This window comes from Ochotona princeps, chromosome 11 (assembly GCF_030435755.1).
Source record: "Ochotona princeps isolate mOchPri1 chromosome 11, mOchPri1.hap1, whole genome shotgun sequence".
NCBI classification, from domain to species: Eukaryota; Metazoa; Chordata; class Mammalia; order Lagomorpha; family Ochotonidae; genus Ochotona; species Ochotona princeps.
In genome coordinates this window covers 46,014,423-46,039,072 of record NC_080842.1, presented here as the reverse complement: position 1 = coordinate 46,039,072, position 24,650 = coordinate 46,014,423, and the positions used below count along the sequence as shown (strand labels likewise).

The 24,650-nt window shown below is 37.3% G+C and overlaps 1 protein-coding gene across 2 annotated transcripts; it reads right to left on the bottom strand.

The window, feature by feature from the left end:
* Positions 1 to 527: 527 nt before the first annotated feature.
* Positions 528 to 24,650, bottom strand: YIPF7 (Yip1 domain family member 7). 2 transcript variants are annotated; one of them, XM_058670149.1, is made up of 7 exons: positions 24,521 to 24,650; positions 23,398 to 23,502; positions 18,861 to 19,022; positions 12,680 to 12,827; positions 7,870 to 8,051; positions 4,550 to 4,727; positions 528 to 895 (listed from the first exon to the last, which is right to left on the bottom strand). In XM_058670149.1, exons 2-6 carry the CDS (start codon positions 23,499 to 23,501, stop codon positions 4,565 to 4,567), a joined length of 759 nt encoding a protein of 252 aa, XP_058526132.1. In that variant the 5' UTR covers position 23,502; positions 24,521 to 24,650; the 3' UTR covers positions 528 to 895; positions 4,550 to 4,564. The 2 variants fall into 2 exon arrangements, with proteins under 2 accessions (XP_058526132.1, XP_058526131.1); XM_058670148.1 differs by lacking the exon at positions 528 to 895 and having other exon boundaries at positions 3,166 to 4,727.

Sequence of the window (24,650 nt, the reverse complement as noted above, 5' to 3'; positions counted from 1 at the left end):
AGGCTGGAGCTGGACTCCGGCAAGTGTGTATTTCAATTAAAGCCATCATCTTTTACCCATAATTTATTCATAATATTATAGAAAAGTAAAGAGCCTTCCCTACAATCCCAATCCAGAGGCCCTATTGCAGCTATGCCAAGTTTCCATTTACTGAGTAATTACTATACTCCAGGTTACTGGCTGAGTAATTTATATGCAGCATTTTCTTTGGTACTCTTAAGGACATTGCAAACTCTGAGGCATCCACTTCATTTTCTATCTGAAGAAAATGAGATTCAAAAAGCTATGTAAAATAATCACAAAGTCAGCCAGCTGTTTACATGTAAAGCAGCATCAGTACCCAGGATGGATTGATTTCCCCTTCTATTTGTGTTAAAGTCCAGATGCATGGCTAATCAACAATGTGGAAGCCCATTGACATTAACTGCATAAGAATTACTATTTTCGTTGTTTTACCTGGAAATACATATTTTGATCAGCGTTATCAAGGGTCCTTTGCAACATAGCCTAGTTGGTTTTTTGAACTGAGAAGTAGCAATAATTATAATGATTCCAGACTTCCATTTAGAAATGAAAACTTTTTTTTGAAAACCGCATTACAAAAACAGCATGGAACTGTAGTCCTCTAAGACACAGAAGATCAGGGGATTATCACCAGGTTTTACTGTTGAAGTTCTTCATTTGGAGCCAGAGCCCAGCAGAAAAGCATCTGTCATCAATGTTACAAAGGCTACTGCCCTACTTAACTTGTTGTGAACTGGGCCACTTGAGTCTGAGTAATTCAGGACTTTTATTTTCAGCACATGTTCCCAATCATTCCTGATGAAATGAAGGCCGTCTCTTGACTCCAACTGTACCGTTTACCCTTAGCACACAATCTGTAACTTTCATCTGCCTAGAAAAGACAGAGAAGTAAAAAGAAAATCTCATATTAAAAATGTTGAGAGCATTTTGAGGATGAAGGAAAAGGAGAACGTTTTCTGGAGTCTATTAAAGCAAAATACGTTTCCACTTTTGTGCCCTAACTATGTTCCCATCCAGCTTATCATTTACTCCGTAGCCTAATCTACTGGCCAGAAGTACATTTCACAAATTGTTTTTAAAAATAGAAAATGAAAATACCTTAATTTTACACAAATTCGTTTAATGTCAATAATTCTTGCATGGGGAAAGTGTACTATATTTGAGAAATTTGTCTTTCCAAGTGGTAACTAGGTCTACAACTGCATAATTCATTATAACTATAGTTAGAAATAGATGCAGGAGGGCCCGGCGGCGTGGCCTGGCGGCTAAAATCCTCGCCTTGAAAGCCCCGGGATCCCATATGGGCGCCGGTTCTAATCCCGGCAGCTCCACTTCCCATCCAGCTCCCTGCTTGTGGCCTGGGAAAGCAGTTGAGGATGGTCCAATGCATTGGGACACTGCACCCGTGTGGGAGACCCGGAAGAGGTTCCAGGTTCCCGGCTTTGGATCGGCGCGCATCGGTCCGTTGTGGTTCACTTGGGGAGTGGGTCATCGGATGGAGGATCTTCCTCTCTGTCTCTCCTCCTCTCTGTATATCTGACTGTAATAAAAATGAATAAATCTTAAAAAAAAAAGAAAGAAATAGATGCAGGAGACATAGAGGTGCCACTTTAAACTGTTCACATTCTGGATTGTTCTTTTTTTTTTCTCTTTTACTTTGTTATGTTTCTGTAGCAGGTAAAACCCATCAGCCCTATTTAATCTAAGTAGAATAAACACTAGGTATGTTATTGTTCAGTAACAAGCAGCATTAATAGTGATGATTAGATCTGGAATCAAGTTTTCCTTGTTTAAATCCTAGCTGTTGACTGAATAATCTTAGATAAGTGATTTTCTCTACAACTTAGTAGCCGCAACCTGTAGAATGGAAGTTATATCACAGTTCCTTAAATTGCTGTGAGGATTCAAGGAGTTAATACATGTAAAGCAATTCAGCTGGCCCATAGGAAATTCTTCTAGTAAATACCAGAATTGGTAAGCACTTAATGCCTATTTTGTCCCATGTCATATTTCTTCTAAAATATTTTGGCAGTTGCTTAGCATTCAATCATCAAAATGAACAATAATTTATTGACCCCACTCGCAGTTGTTAATAATTTTTAGATTGTTTCCAATTTTTCACACATATATAATTACTTATCTTTTAGATTTAATCTTTGAAAGCCTCTGAACTATAAAAAGAAGGTTTAGGTTTTATTTTACACATGAATGAAAGCCATATAAATTATCTGGGGCTTGCGATGACATAAGTGATTTCTATTTTGCTGTGTATGGGAAAGTCTGTTGAGAAGAAAGCAGAGAGGCAGGAACTCAATTGGATGAGTGCTGCAGTCAAACCACAGAAGGGAGAGGCCTGGAGTGGCATTGGCACAGAAGGGGTTCATGAGACATGGGCCCATTTGGGAATGATTTGATTATAGGGTCAAAATAATTGATTGACTAGGTGTGGACTGTGAAAGTAAGAGCATCCAGACTGACTACTGGATGGATGGAGTTACTGGATGGTTTGTGGGTTTTGTTATAAAGGTGAAAAAACTTTGGAAAGCAACAATAGGATAATACAGAAGGCAAGAATTTGGTTTCAGAAAGCTGTTTTTGAGACTATCATATTCAACAAATGGGGATATTAAGTATAAATCAGATATGTACATTAAGAGCTCAGGGGAAAGTGTTAACGTGAAGATGAAAATTTGAGTGGCTAGATTTTTAAAGCCATGCAATCTAGTGACCTCATCTAGTTTTGAGTATTGAACAACAGATTGGAGATTGAGGCGAGAAGACTGAGGAGGAGTTACGATGAGGTAGGAAAATCATCTAACAGCTGTGACATCCCAGAAATCAAATGGAAAGTAAATACCTCCGCACAGTGAGTACCTCACTTCCCAGCTAGAGGAGGCTAATGAAGAGGGTAATCACGCAAATACCTCTGAGAGTTCACATAAAATGAAATGAAATTATGAAGATTAAGTTATGGACACTATTATAATGATTCAGTTATAGATGCAGCAAGATGCATTGCTGCTGCTTTAACAAAGGTGGTGTTGATCAACAGAATAGTGAACTATCGATGGGCTTCCAGAAAAAGGGACTGGGAAGATGGTAAGATGAAAGCAGAGGCAATACGCAACTCTTTAAGGATTTTGACTACAAAGAGAAACACAGAAATGAGGCACAACTGGAAAATGAGGCTTACTTGAGGGCTTTTTATTTTAGGATAGGAGATATGAAAAGGTTTATGTGTTGACATGAATATAAAGAGAATATATTTTAATGTCATTGGAGAGGCTGATTATGGGGAGTGGAGAAGGACGACAAGAGATAAGGCGGGATGTGTATGCAGGTAAAGATTTAAGTAGGTTGGTAGGTGTGGTGGGAGGATGAAATTTTTTTTCTGAATGTTTCTGGTTTTCAAGAATAATCACTTGACTGTAGGAAATGAAAAGGGAAGGAGTATTGAAGATCGGAGCAGTTGAAGAACTGGTATAGTACAGCCATCTAAATATGAAAGATTATTTAGTATAGAATATATAATTGGGACTTCAGGGCAGTAATGAGAAGCCATTTAAGATATTATGTAACATGGAAGGGACCAGCATTTGACTCAGCCATGCAAAAACACCCATGTCCCACTTTCAAGGGCTTGGGTTTGGTTGCCAGCTCCAGCTCCTCACTCCAGCTTCATGCCAATGTGGACTGTGGGCAGCAACGCTGGTGCCTCAAGTACTATGTTCCTGCCACCCACATGGCATACCTGAACTGTATTCTTGGGTCACAATTGAAGGTATTTGAGGGGTGATTCAGTAGATGGGAGGAGTCCTCTATCCCACTCCAGCAAATCAATCAACAAATGTTAAGAACAAAAATATACAGTAATATAATTCAAGGCAAATAGTGAAATGCCCTTTCATAATATTCTTTTACTTATGGAGAAAATGGTAAGCTATGGAGGATAAATGCAAGGGAAAAATTATACCATTGGATAATGGCACCTAAATCAAATAAGTGGGGAAGTGCTTGAATCAGTGTGTTATCCAAATGGAAACAGTTGCAGCAGTGAGCTAATTCAAAGGCTGTTTTTTGATCCTATAGGTACATATGACTATAAAATATATTTCTGAACTTCACAAATGTGCTTTATTGCATTATTTAACCATGTACATATAATTTAGCCGTTGTGAATATTTTTCAAAAGGCTTACTGTAGATTTTATTTCAACAATAAGCATACGGTTCTGTTTACTTACAATTTCTCAGAAACATATCTATTAGGAAAAATGCCATTCATTTGTACAGCAACTACATATCTTTTTTTATTCTTGAATAGTTTTAAAAGCTCTACTGTGCCAAAACAAGAAGCAAAATATCCTTCCAACCAAATAGGCTATTAGAGCACCGTCTTTAACTGCTATATGTCTCTTTGCTTGTTACTCTCTCAACAGCAATATAAGAGAAGCATATCACCAAATTTGAATGCAAACACATTTCCAGGATAATTTGAACAGCAAGCAAACTGAAAATTGCAACACCTTCTCAAACAGTCTTCAAAAAACGGTTAGGAGAGCAAACAGTCCATAAAGTAAGGCACACGGGTAGGCAATGAGAAGCTGCTGTCCTTCCATGTCTAAGGCAGAAATGAAGATCTTAGAGGCGGAAAGGCTACACCAGCCGATGATGACCAAGGCTGCCACCGTCCCAAAGGTGCCCCTATGGCAAACACAGAAGACACGGTTGCCTTAGATAGGCAGAAAGTAGGCTACTGAGTCAGAATCCACTTTGAACTGTCCTTGGTACAACATGTTTAATAATATTATCCTTTTGTAACATGAGGTTTTTAAATCATATGAATTCAAAAGGCCACAGCTAGTTAGAAAGTGCATGTGTCAAGTCACCGTAGAGTATAAATATTTAAACTTGAATAAAACAGGAATTAGTAAAGGCAGGAATCAGTTGCATTCAATCTCCTCTATCAATACTCAAACCCCAGCTTCTGCTATTTCCATCTCTACCACATAGACAGCCTTCTCTTGTAATGGAAGATTCCTTTCTCTTACTTTTTCCATAAATATACTCATAGTATGAGAAGGAGAAACAGGGTTAGCTATCATAACGACTAATTCCCTCTATCCCCCAAGTCCAAGTCCCAATTTTTTGTTTGTGGTGGGAAAGTCTGAAGATGGGTAAGCACACGTGTGAGTGTCATCTCACCTCACCCTGGCAGAGCCATTTTGTATGTGTACATGGTGTCCATGGGTTTTTTTAATTTTTAATACAATGTGACAGTGGATTTGTGCAACTCAGTGGCTTCAAGAAGTAATGTGCATTCAATCAGTTCTTTCAGGTCAAATAGGTGGGGTAAGGGTGTGGGTCAAGCTGTAGCTTGCAGTGCTGGCATCCCAGTGGTTCAAATCCTGACTGCTCCACTACTGATCCAGTTCCCTGCTAATGTGCTTGGGAAAGCAGTGAAAGAAGGCCCTAGTCCTTGGCTCCTTCATCCACATTGGAAACCCAGAAGAAGCTCCAGGTTTCTGGTGTCAAGATAGTCCAGATACAGTCTTTGTGGGCATTCGTCTGTCTGTTTCTCTGTGAAATCTCCCTTTCAAATAACAGATTTTATTTTTAAAAAGAAGAAAAACAAATAGGTAGCCCCTTGGAATTAAAAAGGTATGATAAGTGGTAAGGAGTATATTTCTTCTTCTGTGTGCAAATTGCAGCATATTACTTAGAAAAACAAGACATAAGAACTGCAGGAAAGCTCAGGAGATACCTAGCACCCAGCTTTATGACAGTGACGTCACACAAACTTCATTGTAAAGTAGGTAGCAGGTGAAGATCTCCCAACCCTCGGCCCACGGCTCTTTCTAACACCAACCATGCTGCTTGATCCCATCATGGTTTGACTCTGAAGTTGAAAACTGCTCATTATGAAAACGACAGAAATATCTACATTTTAACAACTGAACCAAAACAAAATAAGTAAAAAATAACTTCACCATATGTCTTATCATTTTGTAGTGTTCAATCATATCACAATATTAAAAGTAATAAATTCATTGATTTAATGTATGTTTAATGAGCATAGTGGTCAGATAGTTCATTCTCTTTTAATGTAGTTTTTAAATTATCCTTTCTAATTTCAGACTGAAAATCTAATGGAAAATTTCAAATTTATGATGACTCTCTAAATCCAAGAATTTTGGTTGCTATCAGCTTCTCAAATATTTTCAAGACACGAATTCCAACTTTACCGAAAATGTGTAACACTTAGAACTGGTTTTAAAAAATGGATCATGATAGCAGTCTTGTGCAAAAGCATCTGACCAGGTGGAATTGTAGGACTCTGTGCTAACTCTACTAAACAACACAGAAGGTGCACCCATTTGTTAAAAGCATGCAATGTAAAAAATGTGGGCTATTTTCCTTGGAATATATTCGGAAATGTAATTTATGTTGCATTTATTCGTTCAAGGTATCCATTACCTGTTGTTGCTTTCGTTTTAAAACATTCAGTACTTACTGTTTAAGAATTTTCCAAGTTTTTCTCAAAATGGTACTTTAAATATGAGGTCATAGTAAAACAAAAATAAAATACTCTTAATTTAATCACTCTTAATAATGCTTTGAAAAAAATCCATAATCTTATTAAACAAAAACCCTTTAAAGGATTTTCCATTATGTTTATTTGTGACCTTATCAAACTGCTTATGTGGTATACTATCAAATGCATCATTAAGAATGTAAGGCTGGCACCCGGTATGATAGCCTAGTGGTTACATTCCTCACCTTGAACATGCCAGGATCCCATATGGGTGCTGGTTCTAATCCCGGCGGCTACACTTCCCATCCAGCTCCCTGCTTGTGGCCTGGGAAAGCAGTCGAGGACAGCCCAAAGCTTTGGGACACTGATCCCGCCTGGGAGACCTGGAAGAGGCTTCTGTTGGATTGCCTCAGCTCCAGCCATTGAGGCTGCTTGGGGAGTGAACCATCGGATGGAAGATCTTCCTCTCTGTCTCTCCTCCTTTCTGTATATCTGCCTTTCCAATAAAAATAGAATAAATCTTTAAAAAAAAAAGAATGTAAGACTGGATTCATAGGAGGAAAAAATGCAAATTGTGTCTCTTTGTATCCAATAGCAAATGTTTATTTCCAAGTGGATTTAGAGAGCATAGCAGTTGACAGAAGATTATATAATTTCTCACTGCCTCTCACCAAAATGATAGTGACACACATATGCCCTGGGAAAGTGCCCAAGAGAAATTTAAATCTGTACTACCTTTAATGGTTTCCCATTGCAAATACAAACTGCGTAAATGAAGCAAGAAAAAATGAGAAGGAAAAACTGTATTGACTGAGCGTATATGCTATAAAATTCTCTAGCATTAATATCCTCATCAGGGTTCCTGGGAGTGCTGCGCTGCGAGGCGCCCAGCTGAGAAAGAACAGTTGCTACGAGCCTAGGAGGCAGAGTGCCTGGGAGCTGAAGCAATTTGTCAGTGTTCAGCAGGCACTTACTCTTCCAAAATCAAATAAGTGAATTTTCTGTGGTTGTTATATTACCCATGATAATAGTTCACAATGAAGAATGTGACAACTTAAGAAGTGCCAGTTTTAAAGATAACTTGCCTTAATTTATTTTTTAAATCATTGAAATAGGAACAGCACCTGAGCCAAAGCTAACCTACTTTTCTGAATCCCTTGTGTAGCTTTTAATACAAATGGTTTCTCCAGTTCCACTACCAAAATGATCGGGAAAAAGAATAGGCTTTTGCACTGGTGTGACAAGACTTGGTGATGATTGCGCCTGGGGCAGCGGGTAGGGGTTTATCAAGTAGCCCATGCAAACACTTACTGCAATGAAAAGAAGGTAGCACTGCTGGAGAGGATGACCATGGGCAGCAGGCAGTAGCCCAGCACACTCGCCACACAGCCGTATGACACCCCTGAAGAGCTCATCAGGTTCAGCAAGGCATGAATGCCAAGGCAGCCAATGGCACTCATACCGTATACGTAACCAAACTGCACTTTTCCTGCCTGAGAAAGAAAGAAAGAAAGAAAGGAGGGCGGGAGGGAGAAAGGGAGGGAGGAAGGAAAGAGAGAGAGAGAGAGAGAGAGAGAGAGAGAGAAATAAAAATGATTTGAAAGCACAACGAACATTGGACATCAGAGTGACAACGAAACAGAGAGCACTTTAGCACCCACTCAGTGCTGTTCCTTATCTTGTAGATTCAGTATTAAGAGCCTGGGAGTTCTGGCAGAAACGCTGGCTATATGGCTATAATATGAATTATATTATAGAGGAAACAGCCCTGAATATATTTATGATAGTGTAAACATGCCATTGAAAGAGAAAGTATTGCCAGGTTGACACTTTTTAGTCCTAGATTGTGTATCAGGAGTTCAAGCTTAAAGCACACTCTATTTAGTGAATCACTGACTGAGTGAAGGAATGACTAAAACACCATTTAGTCTTGGAGATTTATGAAACATATTACTAAGATGAGTAAGCAAATACGAAATTTACTGTCAAGTCCTAGTTTAAGCGTTCTCCATATACTCATTTAATCCACATAAAAACCTTAGGAAGCAGGTGCCGTTTTCTGTCACTTGGCACATGAGGAGATGGAACGCACAGGAGTTAAGTGACTTCTTCAAGGCAATAAAATGGTCGCAGTGGAGACTGGCTTTCAGTCTTGCAATTTGGCTCTAAACCTTAGGTCCCCAGAACCTGACAGGAGCTAGGACAAGGCCTAAATTAAAGAGGGTTAGTTAACGTGAACTCAGCACAACCTAAAGTCATCTGCCTGGAGAATACTTTTTCTTTTTCTTTTTGATAATGCTTATTACCAAGTAACTGGTCATACTGTATGAAGATGTTGGCTTATTTAAACTAACCAGAAATATGAAAAGGGTACAACCTGCTGCTAATTCACCATGAGATATTTTAATATCTGTTAACCTGAGCATTGCCAACGTTCTAACAAATAATGCATTTGTCTTTTAAATGCAAACAAAGATGAATACAACTGCTAGGTAGAGTTTGAATAGGCTGCCTCTGGTTTTGGTTTGCATAGGAAAACAATGAAGGATCTGATAGAAATAGAGAAAGCTTTTTGGTTCTCATTTTTTTCTTCTTCCACGGCATTAATGCATTTAAAAAAGCACTTGTTGTGCACTCAATTAAGGATAATGGATAAGATCATGACCATGCTAAATTTCAGAACCATCTACCTACTCTTCCAGCATTTGAGGGACTGTTTACTCCAAAGTCCTTTGACAAAATATTCCTGAATGTTTGTGGCAGAATTTTCTTCAGCATTAGCCACTGATAGATTTTCTTTGAATATCTTTTGCATTTTTAAAAGAAGATTCATTTTATTTATTTGAGAGTCAGGGTTGCAGAGAGAGAGGGAAAGACAGATATTTCATTCTCTGGCTTACTCTCCAAATAGCCAAAATTCCGTTGCTAGAATTTAGAAAGGAGCCAAGGGTGTCATTCAGATCTCCCATTCAGGCGGTGGGGGTCCAATCACGTGGGGTATCTTGTGCTGGTTTCCCACATGCGTTATCAGGGAATTGGATTAGAATGGGCGTGGCCAGGACTTCCACCTGTGTCCATATAGGATGCTGGCCTTGCAGACAGAAATCTTACTATTCCACATGGCTGTTCTCATCTTTTGATTCTTCTTAGATCTATTTTATGATATAATACTGACTTTGGTTGTTAGTAATGCACTCACTGTTCTACTGGGTGAGTTTGCTTCACTTAAAAAATAGGGAATATTTCCAATTTCTTTAATGTATTAGAGAAACGGTCTTAATTTATTTGGATGAGATAATCTTGAGGTAGGACTAATTGTAATGTAAAAGGAAACTTCCTTACACCTAATGGACACATGACTAGACTTTCCAGGTCCTGAAAGACAATTTTATGAATAAAGTGGAGTTAACGGGGAACATTGAAACTATCTTGGTAATGAAATTATGCCTACCCATGTCATTACTGACCTTCTTTCCTTACATCTTTCTTTCGTTAATTTCTCCAAGTTGTAATTTCATTTGCAAAAATCATTCCCATTTAGAAATCATTTAAACTCTGAATAAGGGCTTATGGTTGAAATAGAAAATGAATGTTTCATTTTGTTAGCCTCTAAGTTTTTTTTTTAGTATCCTCCCTATAATGCCCTTGTTATCACATCGTCATCCAAAATGATCAGTATTCTTCTGATTATACCTGTATGTTGGCTATGTACTTTTTTTTTTCTCAGATCACATTCAAAGCTCCACCACAAAAACTAAATGGAGCAATAGCTTTAAACCACTTTCCTTCTTGGTGTGGGTGTTGGAAATAATTTAGGGGGAAAGAGTCAGTAAAGCTCAACTGGTGGTAAGGGCTTGAATATGATTTTTCTAATTTTCCTCTTGCAAGCCTAAATAAAGTCCACTAAAAGACATTGTGCGCTAAGTCAACATAAATCATAAAACTGATTATGAATCTTACATTTCTGTAGATAATGAATGGATTAGCTATGAATTCTATATTTTTCTGTCACTTTTGTCTAATGTAATGCTGTAGCAGCCTTTTTAACTGTAAACATCTAGTGCAGAGTTAACCCATATTAACTGGGTTCTGACTTAAATGGCTCTTCAATTAAAATGCAGCTGGAAATTTTGGATAGTCCTTAGCATTCTTTATCAGAATCAATTCTGATGTTCCCGCATATACTCCTAAAATTCAATTCATAATATTTTCATACAAACTTTTGAAACAATATTTTAATAAGTTCAGAACTGAACTAAAGCTTAGTGATTAATCACAGAAATGCTTTTGTTTTGAAGAAAATGAAGAAATTAAGGCATGAACTTACAAGACCAACAGTCTAAGATCCCAAGTGGTGACAAAGTTAGAGGAAGATGAGATTTTCTCCCTTCTTCATTTATATTGTTTTGTATTTAAAATATCAGAGATGATATTTAAATTCCTCCAAGTAACATGTTGAAGGGTGATCTTAAGTATTTTTTAAAGGATGTAACATTAATATTTTCTGCACGAAAATGAGCAGCTGATGCATTACAAATGATTTGTAAAGGAAAGATGTGTTAATACATTAAGTTGATCGCTTCTGACTGTTTGATTAATTGGCATGGCCTTACTTAGCGGCATAATCTAAGATTATCAAATTACATTGACAAAGATGAAAGAAGGGAAACTGAAGACTAAAATAAAACTCTAGTGGATACATTGTTGCCTTACGGAGTGTGTGTGCTGTGGAACAAGGAAAGAAAGAAGATGTTATCACTGAACACCACACTTCCTGATCAGCATGATGTTATTACTAGCCATATCACCATACAGATTGTTATCAGTATTTTGATTGATGTGTTAGAATTAATAAGTGAAAAATGACTAGTTGCACATACATTTTAAGCTACTTTTTGAAAAACTCTTGGTTATGTTACAATAAATTATTCTCATGAGAAACATTAGATAAAGGACTCAATAAGTGTCTTATGAGCTTTTCCTAAAATCTGTAACTTCCTGTATCATTGATCCTACCAGGTTGAACTCATTACTACTAATAAACTGTACTTTTCAGGCTGACCGGGCCCTTTTTTCAACCTGTACTTTTATTCTTTGCCAATCCTTTCTTGTATAAAAATCAGATTTTTTAGCACTTTTTCCCTTAAAAAATTTAAAATTTTGCTTTAAAGTATGTGCTAGAATGGTTTTAAATATTACTTACATGAAAAAAGGTTTTCCTAACTATTTTGGTGAATTCAATGTTATGACTTCCAGATATAAAAATAAAAGGGGCCCATGTATGAAACAAGATGCAGGTTACATCTAAAATGACAGGAGAAAAATATGGGTTGAGTAAGAAAAAAATCATAGACTGCTGTTGCAAAGAAATGTAATTCCCAGGAGTACAATCAGAAACGAAGAAATTCACTTCATGCTTCACAAGATGTTAGAAATACTCCCACGATAAACCCCCACACAGACGCTGATGATCAAAGGGCAGTCACCATCTAGTGCCATAAGTGACATTTCACACAGAGCAGGGCCTCACATGCAGAGCTCACGTCTCCCTAGGCCATGTTCTCCTTCAGCCACCCCAGACTGAAAACCTTTGTATTTACTGACCTACCTATTAATTTTTATATATTTGAGAGACAGAAAGAGACAGAGATGGAGTTCCCATCGTCTGGCTCGCCAGAGGGCCGCCATGCAGATCTCCCTTTTGGCTGTCAGGGACATGAACTACCTGCGCCCTTCCTCCCGGAGCTCCCTGTAGTGTGCTGTGGGAAGGCAAGGAGGCTGCAATCCAGCGCAGGTGCTGCAGGCGACATCTGCGACCTTACCTGCATCCTAACGGCAGCCTAAATGCCTCTCACAGCCTCCTTAACTGCAGCAAAGGCATGCATGACTCCTTGTTTTGGTGCAATGTTGACTTACTGGCTTGATTTTTGAAATTCATGTTCAAATTTCAAATTTTATTTTTGTCACTAGGATTTTGATTAAGTAAGTCTCACTTTAAAAAGTGGCGTCGTGAGTCTGACGTTTTTATGTAGATTCTTGAAAAGCAGCAGACATTGTTTTTGCATTTACAGAGATAGTTTCAAAACTGACTCCGGACAGGACAAGTGATAGCATCAGGTACCAGAAGCAGGGTGACTCCCAGGGCTATGCAAAAAAGGATGGGCCCGGTAAGATCCGTTTCGTTCATGATACTGCCATCTGCTGGCTTCATTGGGTTTAATACCGTCAAGGTTTTTTGCCAAATGTGGTCAAAATTGATTCCAAGTTCTGCAAAGAAAAAAAAATAAATAAAAAATAAAACAAACATTCGAAAGCACAAATGAATTCTGTTCCTTAATAAATCATTATCTATCATTCATTTACTTAGTAAATGTCTTCATGAAGACAAACTAAAATTCGTTGTGGTCAGTGATCTAAAAAATATGCTTTTAAAGGAATTCCATCAAGATAAAATTTTTCTGATTTACACAACAAACACAAGCTTCAAATCTAGTTAAGAATCGAGAAATAGATGCTATACTGTCAAAAATAAAGTAGTAAGCAGCAATCACATCTCATGCTATTCTCCATTTAGAGATTTCCTGTACTTTCATTTGTTACTACTTCTAATATGTTGTTGTATCAAGAATGTCATCATTTTTCAACCAGTGGATATTAGCTAACCTGAGGAAAGTGAGCTCAGGCCTGGAATTTCATTTCCACTCAAGCTAATGAGAAGAGGGATTTTACACTGCACGCCTGAACTTTCACAGAGGAGAAAGGAGGAAGGATTTTCCTGTTAGTAAAAATAATCATGATGTACATGCACATTTTTACAAGGTCAATGTTCTGCACTATGAGGTTATGTCAATGTATTCAAAGATTAAGTTCTGAAGACAACTTAACCTTGCCCTTTAATGCATGGTAATGTTAGAATAAAATATCCACAAACAGCATCGTCAGTTCTGAATCCAAACTCATTTATAAATTTTTAATTTTTTTACAGTGCTTTCTTTGCAAATAATTCTGGCTACTTCCTCCCACACCCCTATGATACACTGTGTTTCTTTGTAATATTTTATATTAAGAACTGAATATTGACATTACATTGGTTTCTTTTTTCTCCATTCCTGTAAACTGCGGTGGATATTGGTGTGTAGGGGAACAGTGCAATTTGACTATGTAGAAACCAGCAATCAAACTAATTAGGTTACTTCGATAATTGATAAATTTCAATATAGATAAAGTAGAAGCTAGGAAGAATAAATACTTCTTTATTGTGAGTATATATATTTCAACTAAAATGAGCTGCACTTTAGTATGCGTTTACTATGGGCCACACAAAATTTGCAGTACATTACACACACACTGATGTTATGACATGCAATGAGACTTGTACTTTTATTTCTATTTATCACATTAGATGACTGAAGTCTCAAGAGATTAAATAACATGTCCAAGGTCACAGTGCTAATAGTATAAAAATCTAGGCTTCCGGTCCTGTATATAAACTAAAATTGAAATGTTAATGAGCTAATCATAGGTTGTGGTTAAGAACTTGCTTTTTTTTTAACATACTGGTTACTCAAAACCATGTCAATTCCATAATGTTTCAAATTGCTGTTGATGTTATATTGGGACTCTTAACTGACTGGGATGATATTCTACCAGCTCTAACTTCGGACCAGAAATGGTCTCCCCAAGAAACTGTTCAACCCATCTGGACAATAAGTAGCTGGACTCTATGCTTGGTATATGTTTGCAAGGAAAGAATCCTGATTGAATTTGAACTGTAATACTGCATCAAGGTGGAGGAATCCACCAGGGGGGAGGGGCGTGGGGAGGGGTGGGGAGATTCCCAGAGCCTATGAAACTCACATAATGCAAAATAATTAATAATAATAATAAAAATCTAAGCTTCAAACTGAACAATCTGATTGGAGAAGACACGTTTTTAACCTTGTATGTGTGATGAGATCACTGTGCACCTAATCTCATAATGTTTTATTGCTTTTACTTAATTTTTGAAGATTTATTTTATTTTACTGGTAAAGGCAGAGTTACAGAGAGAAGGAAAGACAGAGAAAGTTCTTCTATCTGATGGTTCACTCCACAAGTAGCCACAATGGCTGGAGCTGAGCCAATTCAAAACCAAGAGCCAGGAGCTTTTTCCAGGTCTCCCACACAAGTGCAGGTTCCTAAGGCTTTGGGCCGTCCTCGACTGGCCAAGGGCACAAGCAGGGAGCTGAAGGGAAGAGCAGCAGCTGGAGCATAAACTGGTGCCTACATGGAATCCTGGCAGATGCAAGGTGAGAATTTAATCACTGAGCCATTGCACCAGGCCCTAAGTTTTAAAAATTTATATATAGATATAGACATAGACATAGACATAGACATAGATATAGATATAGATATAGATATAGATATAGATATAGATATAGATATATATCTGAAAGGCAGCATTACAGAGGAGAGGGAGAAAGATCTTCCTTCTCCTGGCTCACTAAACAGATGCTTACAACGCACAAGGCTGGGCCAGGTGGAAGCCAGGAGCCAAAAGCTTCATCGTGCTTTCCTACTGAGTGTAGAATCCCAAGCATTTGTGCTGTCTTTATTATCTTTCCAGGTGCATTACTGGGAGTGGACCAGAGGTGGAACAGACGGGCTCCTAGTGTTGGTTTAATGTACAGCGCCACCAGTATCCATTTGAGTTGATTCTAATTCTCCCATGGAAAGGAGAATCTTCTTAAATTCATTTAACTTTCTTTTTTTAAAGACTTATTTATTTTTATTGCAAGGTCAGATATATATAGAGAGGAGGAGAGACAGAGAGGAAGCTCTTCCGTCCGATGATTCACTCCCCAAGTGAGCCGCAACGGCTGGTGCTGTGCCGATCCAAAGCCATGAGCCAGGAACTTCCTCCAGGTCTCCCACACGGGTGCAGGCTCCCAATGCTTTGGGCCATCCTCAACTGCTTTCCCAGACCACAAGCAGGGAGCTGGATGGGAAGTGGGGCTGCTTGGATTACAACCGGCACCCATATGGGATCCTGGCGCATTCAAGGCGAGGACTTCAGGTGCTAGGCCATTGCGCCCGGCCCAACTTTGTATTTTTTAAAGATTTATACTATTTTTACTGGAAAGTCAGATATACAGAGAGGAGGAAAGACAGAGGAAGAGCTTCTATCTGTTGATTCACTCCCCCAAGAGGCTGCAATGTTCAAGTTATACTGATTCAAAGTCAGGAGCCAGGAGCTTCTTCTGGGTCTTCCACATGGGTGCAGGGTCCCCAGGCTTTGGGCCATCCTCGACTGCTTTCCCAGGCTAGCAGGGAGCTGGATGGAAAGCGGGGCTGCTAGGATTAGAACCAGTACCCACATGGGATCCTGGCATGTGCAAGGCTATGACTTAAGCCACTAGGCTACCATGCCCTGCTAAATTCATTTAACTTTCCTTCTCAGAATTTAGCAACCCTCTTTGGTCAGTTCAACTTCTTCACAATGGCATGCACCACTGAAGCACCATGCCTGGCTGACATTGAGTGTACATAGGCTACAAGAAGGACTTCTAATGATTTACAGGACATGGAGAGAGCTTACTTGAACAACCCAGAAATTCTAAGGTCAACTAGACACTGTTTTAGCTGGGAAAGAAAGGAGATTCTTTAACTCAGTTAGCGCCCAGTTTGGTAAGTGTTGCTCCAAAAATGTAAGGAATTAAGCTGATTAAATTAGTTGAAAATAGTAAGAAAATGATTTAAATTTCAAATTCTATGTGTTAGTCTTCATTTTTCGCAGTGCGTTTTTACTGTCCTAATGAGTATACACTTGGAACAACATACTCAGTTTACTAAGTTTAAAATAAAGTTAGACTAGCATAATTCTTAAATTTGAGGAAATGGGCAGCTTAAATTAATTTCACCACAGGTTATTTTCAAACATTACTTTTAATTTTGAAATAATAGTACTGCTGCATTTTTTTATATTTACCACAATAAGATAGTCATTAATTCCAAATACCTTTTTCTCAAGAAAAAAAAGATCATTTATGAAAAACACCAATGAGCAGATTTTTTAAGAAAGATTCATTTATTTATTTATTGGAAAGTCAGAAATACAAAGAGGAGAGACAGAGAAAGATCTTCCGTTCGCTGATTTACTCCCCATGTTCCCATAAGCGCCCGAGCTGAGCTGATCTGAAGACAGGAGCCTCTTCTGGGCCTCTCATGAGGATGCAGGGTCCCAAGAGCAAGGAATAATTTTTTTATGAAACAGTATTAATGATAACAACCACTTTTTTGATGATTTAATTAACTTCTGCACATTTTGCAGCATTAAGTCATGAAATAGTGAATGAACATAAAACCTATTAAATATTTTATAGAAGCTAAAGATTTTACATGCTTAGTACAGAATATTTGTATTCAAATTTATTACAAAAATGCAGATGAGATGTAAGTATTTGTTAATTGTGAATAGCCTAATATAATACCTTACTATGCAAATAAAAATGAAACTGCAGTGAAATTTGCATGCAAAATTTATTGTTTTGCTGTCATCTAGTGGTAGTAAAGTGTATGACACATATGCTATAAAAACAAGATCCTTATTTTCCATCCTAATTGTGGCACTGGCACATCAAATTATGCTACAAATATAAACATAAGTAATATTTTTCTGGTTTGACAGACTTGATCTGACTTAACATAAAAAGCGTACATTATCAACTCACATAAGTTACTGTTCTTACATAAGACCTAACAAGAAATTTAGACTAAAATGCACTTAAGGAATGAATAAGCACATTTTAAAGTCATTGGATTTGTGAAGGGAATAACCTTTATTACAGCTTCACAACTGTGTAGGCCATTTTGATGTGTGCTTAATAAAAACCAGCAAATGTCAATTATATCTCTGCCAGAAATCATACCCATGGCTTTATCTTTATACCTTTAGACAAAACTTTATAGCCAAAATATGATTCAACTTTGACTTTTAACAACTCAAAAATACATATTTCATGGAAAAAATAGGATTTAAGTATGTATGTATAATCACACAGACATTCATAGGAACAGAATGAAGGCTAGAAGGAAAAATTAAATTACTAATGGTTTTTCTTGTCTTAGACACAGATTTGAGATTATTTTTATATTCTTATTTACATTTTTATATATTTTCTAAACACTATCATAAGTAAAAGCAGACAACTGACAGAGATGTTGTTGGAGTGAAGGCACGGATTTAGTAAGAACAGCTGGTAACTTTCTGTTACTTATTAAACAGGCAAAACAGAATGAACTGATTGAACATAACTGATCAAGGTATCTAGCCAGTTTTTCCACAGCCAAAAAAAATCTATAGAATCTTCTGTATGTTCTTCGGTGTCCTCAAATTTTTACAGTTTTAAGGCAAATGATAAACAATCTTTGAACTCTGGATTGTTGCGTTCGTATATGGTTAAATGGGTCCCTCATGTAAAAGAGATTTCAATCAACTCCCTTTCATTTGACTAGAAATAAAGAAACTCGAAACAGTTACACTGACTATTCCTGTTGGAGCCTCAAATCGATCCCATTTGCATTTTTAGTTTTGAATATCTACAGTTACAGTATCATGATGACATTCTTGAAGAAGAAAGCAGCAGGTATAGGATACCTGCATCCAAAAAATAATCATGAAATTTGCATGCAAATTTTTTTGAAAAAAAATGTTTTGTTTTAGAAACCTCCAACGACACTGAACAGGAAAGATACCCCAGGTTACCTTTGTATCAGCAATGTGATTTCCCGACATCCCATTCTTCTCCCAGTCATGCCATGTTAAGATGAGGCAGATTACTTGAGTCAGGGAAGAGAAAAACTGGCTTCTCTCCATGTCAGCGACAACTCACAATATTAATCTGAGAAACTTTGCCTCCTTGCTCCAGGCAGGCAGAGTTGAAAATAAAAAATCTGCTGTTAGGAAGCACTTCATTAATGGGAGCACAAGGACACTGCTTTAATAGAATCACTCTGCCAAAGGACGTGTTTACTGTTGCCTAGAAGTGCTGGAGGATCCTGATGGAATACTAGCAAAGAAACGTTTTAATAACTGCGGTAGCGTCACAGCAGTAGCACATGCTTCCAACACACCACATAACAACAGCACACACAGTACCACACCAACATACAACACACTTCCACTGATGTAAGAGTCTTGATTTAGCACACTTGTTACATGTCACCCATGAAATACACACACGGCAAGCTGGAAGCATTCATTAAGGCTGCAATTATTCTTCGAGCTGTGCACACATTAATGATACACATTCCTTAACTTATCTTCTAGCAAAGGAGGTTCTTCATCAAAGCTGTCTATATAAGGAGGCTGTGAATAGTAATCGGAGCTGGATGCTGGCTGAAAAAATTGCCCTGTGTAGCCTGACGTCATGAGCATCTCCGGCGGAACAAAAGAGGCAGGCTGAGGTTGTTCACTGGCTGGTTGACTAGAAAAGGGAAAACACAGACAATTCTGTGACATGGATATTATAGTATATCAGGAAATAAAGCTACAGTTTTCATTTCATGAATTTATCTATCTTTACGAAGGCTTTGCCATGAAGACATAGCATGCTTAAAAGTTGTTCTGTCCCTCCCCAAAATAACATTACTGAGCACGAAGGGGAACAAGAAACAACTAAGCATGTACAATGTGCTTCCTCTCATATTTTCTCCATTTGACTGCATAAGATAAAAATCATGCTTTTACTCCCATTTTACAGGAAAAGAAATACAGGCTCAATGACTTGCCCATGTCTTTGTTACTACACAGTAACACTGCAGGTACTGGACTCCAGACTGACATTTTCTTAGCAGATCCTGCGCCCTGCACAGTCCTCCATTGTCACTTACTTCCAGGGTTCCTATGCACCTATAGAAACCTCAGAAAAGTATGTAATTGTACCATCAAGTCACAGGAAAGCACAAACTCATAAACCAGTGGGTACCCACAAATAAATACACCTCGAATTCCTAGCCACTCAGAAATATTGCTAATTGAATTACACTATAACCAGTTTCAGCATCCCTCTTTGGAAATGTGAAAATCAGTGCTGTAAAAACATGCTATCTCAATACCTCCTTAGCTACGTTTTTCTCTTTATTTTACCATTTATGTGATAAAACTGGAAAGCAACAACTTTTCTAAGTAACCACATTGCAATTAGAGAATGGGAGGGAAATAGGTATATGGGTATATGGGATCTTTGTTACAGTTGCATAACTTTTATTTCAAAGCAAGAGAAGTAATACAAAGAATTGTCCATTAACATCTTTAAGTCTTTTTATCACCAAATCCTATTGGACTAAAGACACAGTCTTAAATGTACAATCTCATGTTTTGAACTTCATAACTCACTGTGATCTCTTGTACGCTGAAATAGTTACAAAATGTATTGTGATACATTCCTTTAAACCATAATTTTAATATGATGTCTGTTAGTAAAATATTGAACCTCCTTTATGTGACTAGTTCTGACCATAAATATCTCCTGTTTGGACATATATGACCAACGTGATAAAGAAATACACAATTGGGGCTGGTGCTATAGGGCTGGTATTAAATATGGCCCCAGCTTGAGTCCTGGCTGCTCTACTTGTGACCCAGCTCCCTGCTAATGTGCCTAGGAGAGTAGCAGAAGATGGCCCAAGTTCTTGGGTCTCTATGCATTTGTGGGAGACATGGAGGAAGATCCTGACCTCTGGCTTTTAACCAGTCCATCTCCAGCTATTGTGGCCATTTGGGGAATGAATAAGTGATTGGAAGATTTCTCTCTGCCTTTCCTTCACTCTCTGAAAAATCTGCCTTCCAAATAAAACTAAATCTCAATTGTGAGGTGCCTAGAAAGGTGCCTTCAGGACTGCCAGCAGCATTCATAGTTCCTTTTTAAGTCCCAACACTGTATACATGCATCTCAGACTTGAGTGACTATCCAATAGTAGGATTTATCCTAAACCAACATGGCCTCTGAAATCAAATCCTGGTGTTCAGATCCCTGTTTTATAATGTTGCGCACTTTATCTCATCTTCTGTGCCTCAGTTTTCTTATTTGTAAATGAATAATAACTCCCCAAATAGCCTCTAAAGGATTCTCTTTACTTATATAGTATATACATTTCTGAGTCAACAGAACTTAATATTTATTTACCAATGAAAATGTAGAAGAGCAGTCATGATAATATCAATAGTTGAAGATATATATGCTTTCTTTGGCTTATCTTACAACCATTAGCAATGTTCTCTATTGGAGTTTTATCTTTCAGGAGCCACTGGTTTAGAGTCCCATCAGCTGATTTTGCTTTGTTTTTGCAGTCTGACACTGGGAGAATACAGGCACTTGAAAAAAATTATACATTAACGGCAGAGATGCTCAGTTGGCTAAAAAAAAGGTTTAGTCTGGACTCCCAGCAACATTTTATCTACGTTGCTCTTCAGTTGAGACAGTAATCAGGCATTCTAAGTGACCTTTTCAAGACAATATTGTATGGACTCAGGTCAATGGTATTTGGACTAGAGGGAAGGTGGGCAAAGTGGTTGTCTTATGCAAAATTTACAGATCTGACAGGATCCAGCTGGATATCAAGTGATGCCATTACTTTTATCTATAATGCCTAGGTTAGTTCATACGAGGGGTCTGCAGATTCAGACATGGTGATGATTCAGTAATGGGTTATTACAACTCTTTCAAAACATCAGTGAGAATTGTTACCCTCTTTCTGTAGCAGTATTTATTTATTTCTTCAGATACGGAGTATAGTCCTCAATTTAAAACCTGAACAAATCTGATAGAAAAAATATAGTCTACATATAGTTACTAAAAATCACCCCGTATGAATTACTGGATAGTTTATTTTTTAAAATGGAAAATACATTCATTCTAAAATGAAAAACCCTTTGTTTAAAACTAATATTTTCATCTTTCACTAGAAAGCATAGCCAAACAGGTTTCTAGTTAGTATGTCATTGTTCCAAGTAGGCCATTTAAAATAAGCTCCCATATACAACAGTTAGAAAGGTTTACAGGAAAAAGAAAAGGTAGGGGTGAGAGTGTGTGTGTGTGTGTGTGTGTGTGTTTATGAGAGAGAGAGACAGACAGAGAGTAGAGAAGTGTGAGAAAGAGGGAGGGGAAGGATCAACTGACTGGTTTATCATAACTATCCTCAAGGTTCCTGCACCTTTTGCTGGGGTGAGCATCATCATATGCTGATTTTAAGTATATTTTATTGAACTAGGCATGATATGAATAAAAGATCAAATCTTTAAAGATCCTTTAATGTATATCTGTAAATTACTGACCTGATTCCATATTTAATGAACCTCTTAAAACTACTGCTGCTAAGATGTCCTTCTCGGATTCCTGAGATTTGCGATGTGGATTGGAATTAAAAAGTTACCTCATCCAAACCAGGACATGGGCTTGAATGCTAAGCACCTAAAATAGGCAAGGCTATAAACTTGATACATTATGAGCATGAATTTTCCTCATTTCTTTAAATTAATTTCCATTTTTATCATTTTTATTTCTGGGAAATATCAATGCATGAAATCAAATAGAGGAAGAAAAATGAAGTTCAGGGGATGGGAGAATAAGACTGTGCTTCATGAGCCATCCCCTAAGGAGAAAGCTTTGTATTTCTCTTGTTGGACTTTCCAATTTACTTCATTTAGAAACAAAGACGCTACTCAAATGCTTATCCTATCTAGAAAGAAAGTGGAGAAAAGGAACAGAAAATCCAAGGCAACTGGTTCCCTTTTATAAAATAGGCATACGGAGATGAATTGGCCTAATGCATAGGTTTCCCATGAGATACTTAAATGTTGTAATATCTCAATGCTTGAACTATTCCTCTAATTCAAACTCTCTATTTCTTTACATTCAGAATTGTAAACTGTAAAAGATAGACTGATTTAGAAGGATAGCATAGGCGTGTGAATGACTTCAAATTCCAGGTAAGTAATTTTTCAATTTAAAAAGTCATACACTAATACATTTCCCTGGTCTTTTGAGCTGTGATTCAGAAATAGCATCCACAAAAAAGCTTGTGAGAGTAGCATATATTCATGTGTGCTATAGGTTTGATCATTGATCAGGGAGCAGCGATCAATTTTATTGGACAGAATGGATGGTCTCCCAACTTTTGTTTTTGTTCATTCATTACCCCTTCCATTTGAATTATTTAAAGTACATTTTTATATTTAAGAAAAAAATCTTCAACAATTAATACATTGAAAATATCCACTATGAGGTGAGTTGGCCTAGAGTTATAAGGGTGGTATGATCACCAAAAATTCTAGTTTGCTTGGCATGGTTCAGTCAATTTTTATTGTCTCAATAATATTGATACCTTAGTTTATTGTTAATAAAAATATCTTGATTTACAATAAACCACTTGATCACCTTGGTTGTAGGCCTAAAACAGAAAATCCTAACTTCTTTTCTTAAATAGGTGTATGACCCCGGAAAGTTCCTTCCTTTCCCTATGTGCGTGGTGTCTCATATGTAACATGTGGACAACAGTCAGACCTACCTCACAGAGTTGTGTGAAGATGCACTGAGTTTATTTATATATTCTTGAAGCTTAGAAAGATTCCTAAGAAATAGTAACAGCTCAATAAGCATAGAAAAGGTGAAGAGGCGAAGAATCTGACTTTTCTCCAAGTTTATTAACCTAGACCCATAAAACAGCTATATAGCCAAATAAAGTCTAAGTGATTTGACAACAAAGCATTACTTGCTTTCATAGTCATGTTTATATGGATAAATAGCATTCATATAACATTTTTTAAATTGAAAGCTTATTATCCCAATGTAAAATACTTACCTTCTAGATCCATAGACTTCAGAATCATCAGTACTCTGCTCTTGATTATCGATGGTATAATTAGATTGGTAAAAATCAGGGTCAAATTGCCCCCAGTTTGACATCCTGAAAAACAAGAGTGTTTTACACTAAGTTCATAAGTCAATAAGATTTCTTTTGGAATATTATTTTCTTTTGGGATTATTAATTGGTGATATGATAATCCCTGGATGCCTTTTAGAGAACAGAGCATTATTTGTAGGATACTGAAATACATGGCAGAAACTCATTTACAAAAGGTGTTACCTTTAATTACTTTCTCCGAAGAGTTTACATCTTTAGGGTGATTTTGACTAAGCAGGGTTTTAAAAAAATATTTCCAATTTATTTGAGAGGGCTGGGGATAGGATGAAGCCAGGAACCACAAACTACATCCTGGACTCCTAAAGCGGCAGCCGTCTCCTTCTGCCATCTCAAGCACAGTAGTTGGGGGCTTGATAGGAAACAGGTAGCTGGGATTGGAGCTGGTGCTCGTAAGTAGGACTCTACTGTCCTAGGCAGCAGCTTAATCTGCTAGGCCAGAACATTGGCGTTCCAAAACTTTTATTTTAAAGAAAAAGTTAAGTTGAAATATCATTGAAGAAATCAGCATAATCACAATAATCTATGAAAAACTTCTTATCATAAATTTAAAAGGAAATAAACAGTCATAGCTCTAAGAGCCTGATTAATCAGAAATATTCAAGTAGCAACTGTCAAATGTATCAAATTTGCTCAGTTAATTTAAAAGACAAAGTTTTTCTAAAATTAGATACAATGCATCTGATTTAATGATTCAAGATTTTCTTCATGAGGCACATGCGTAAAAGTAACAGTGAGTTAGGTCAGTTAAAACCAGGGCCTGGTGATAAATCTTTTAATAATTCATCATTTAAAGAACTTGAAATGCAATAGTACAGCTTTTACAGTTCACAAAAACACATTATTAGGCATTATCAAAAGAATAAAAGATGAATTCACCTTAGAAGACACTAAATTTTTGTAACATACAATGTCTTACATAACATAGCCATCAACAAAGTCATAATGTAACCCAGTTTTTTTTTTTTTTAATGCGAAGTCTTTTAGAAGGATCAGAACATACCTCTCTATATTTTATGGCTTGCGACCCTCCAACAAATGTAGCTCTACTGTGAAAATTCAAAGCAAATTGGTTGGTGAAGGATGACATGCTGGCTATATATAAGTTTCTAAATTTGTACTCTGACGCTTAG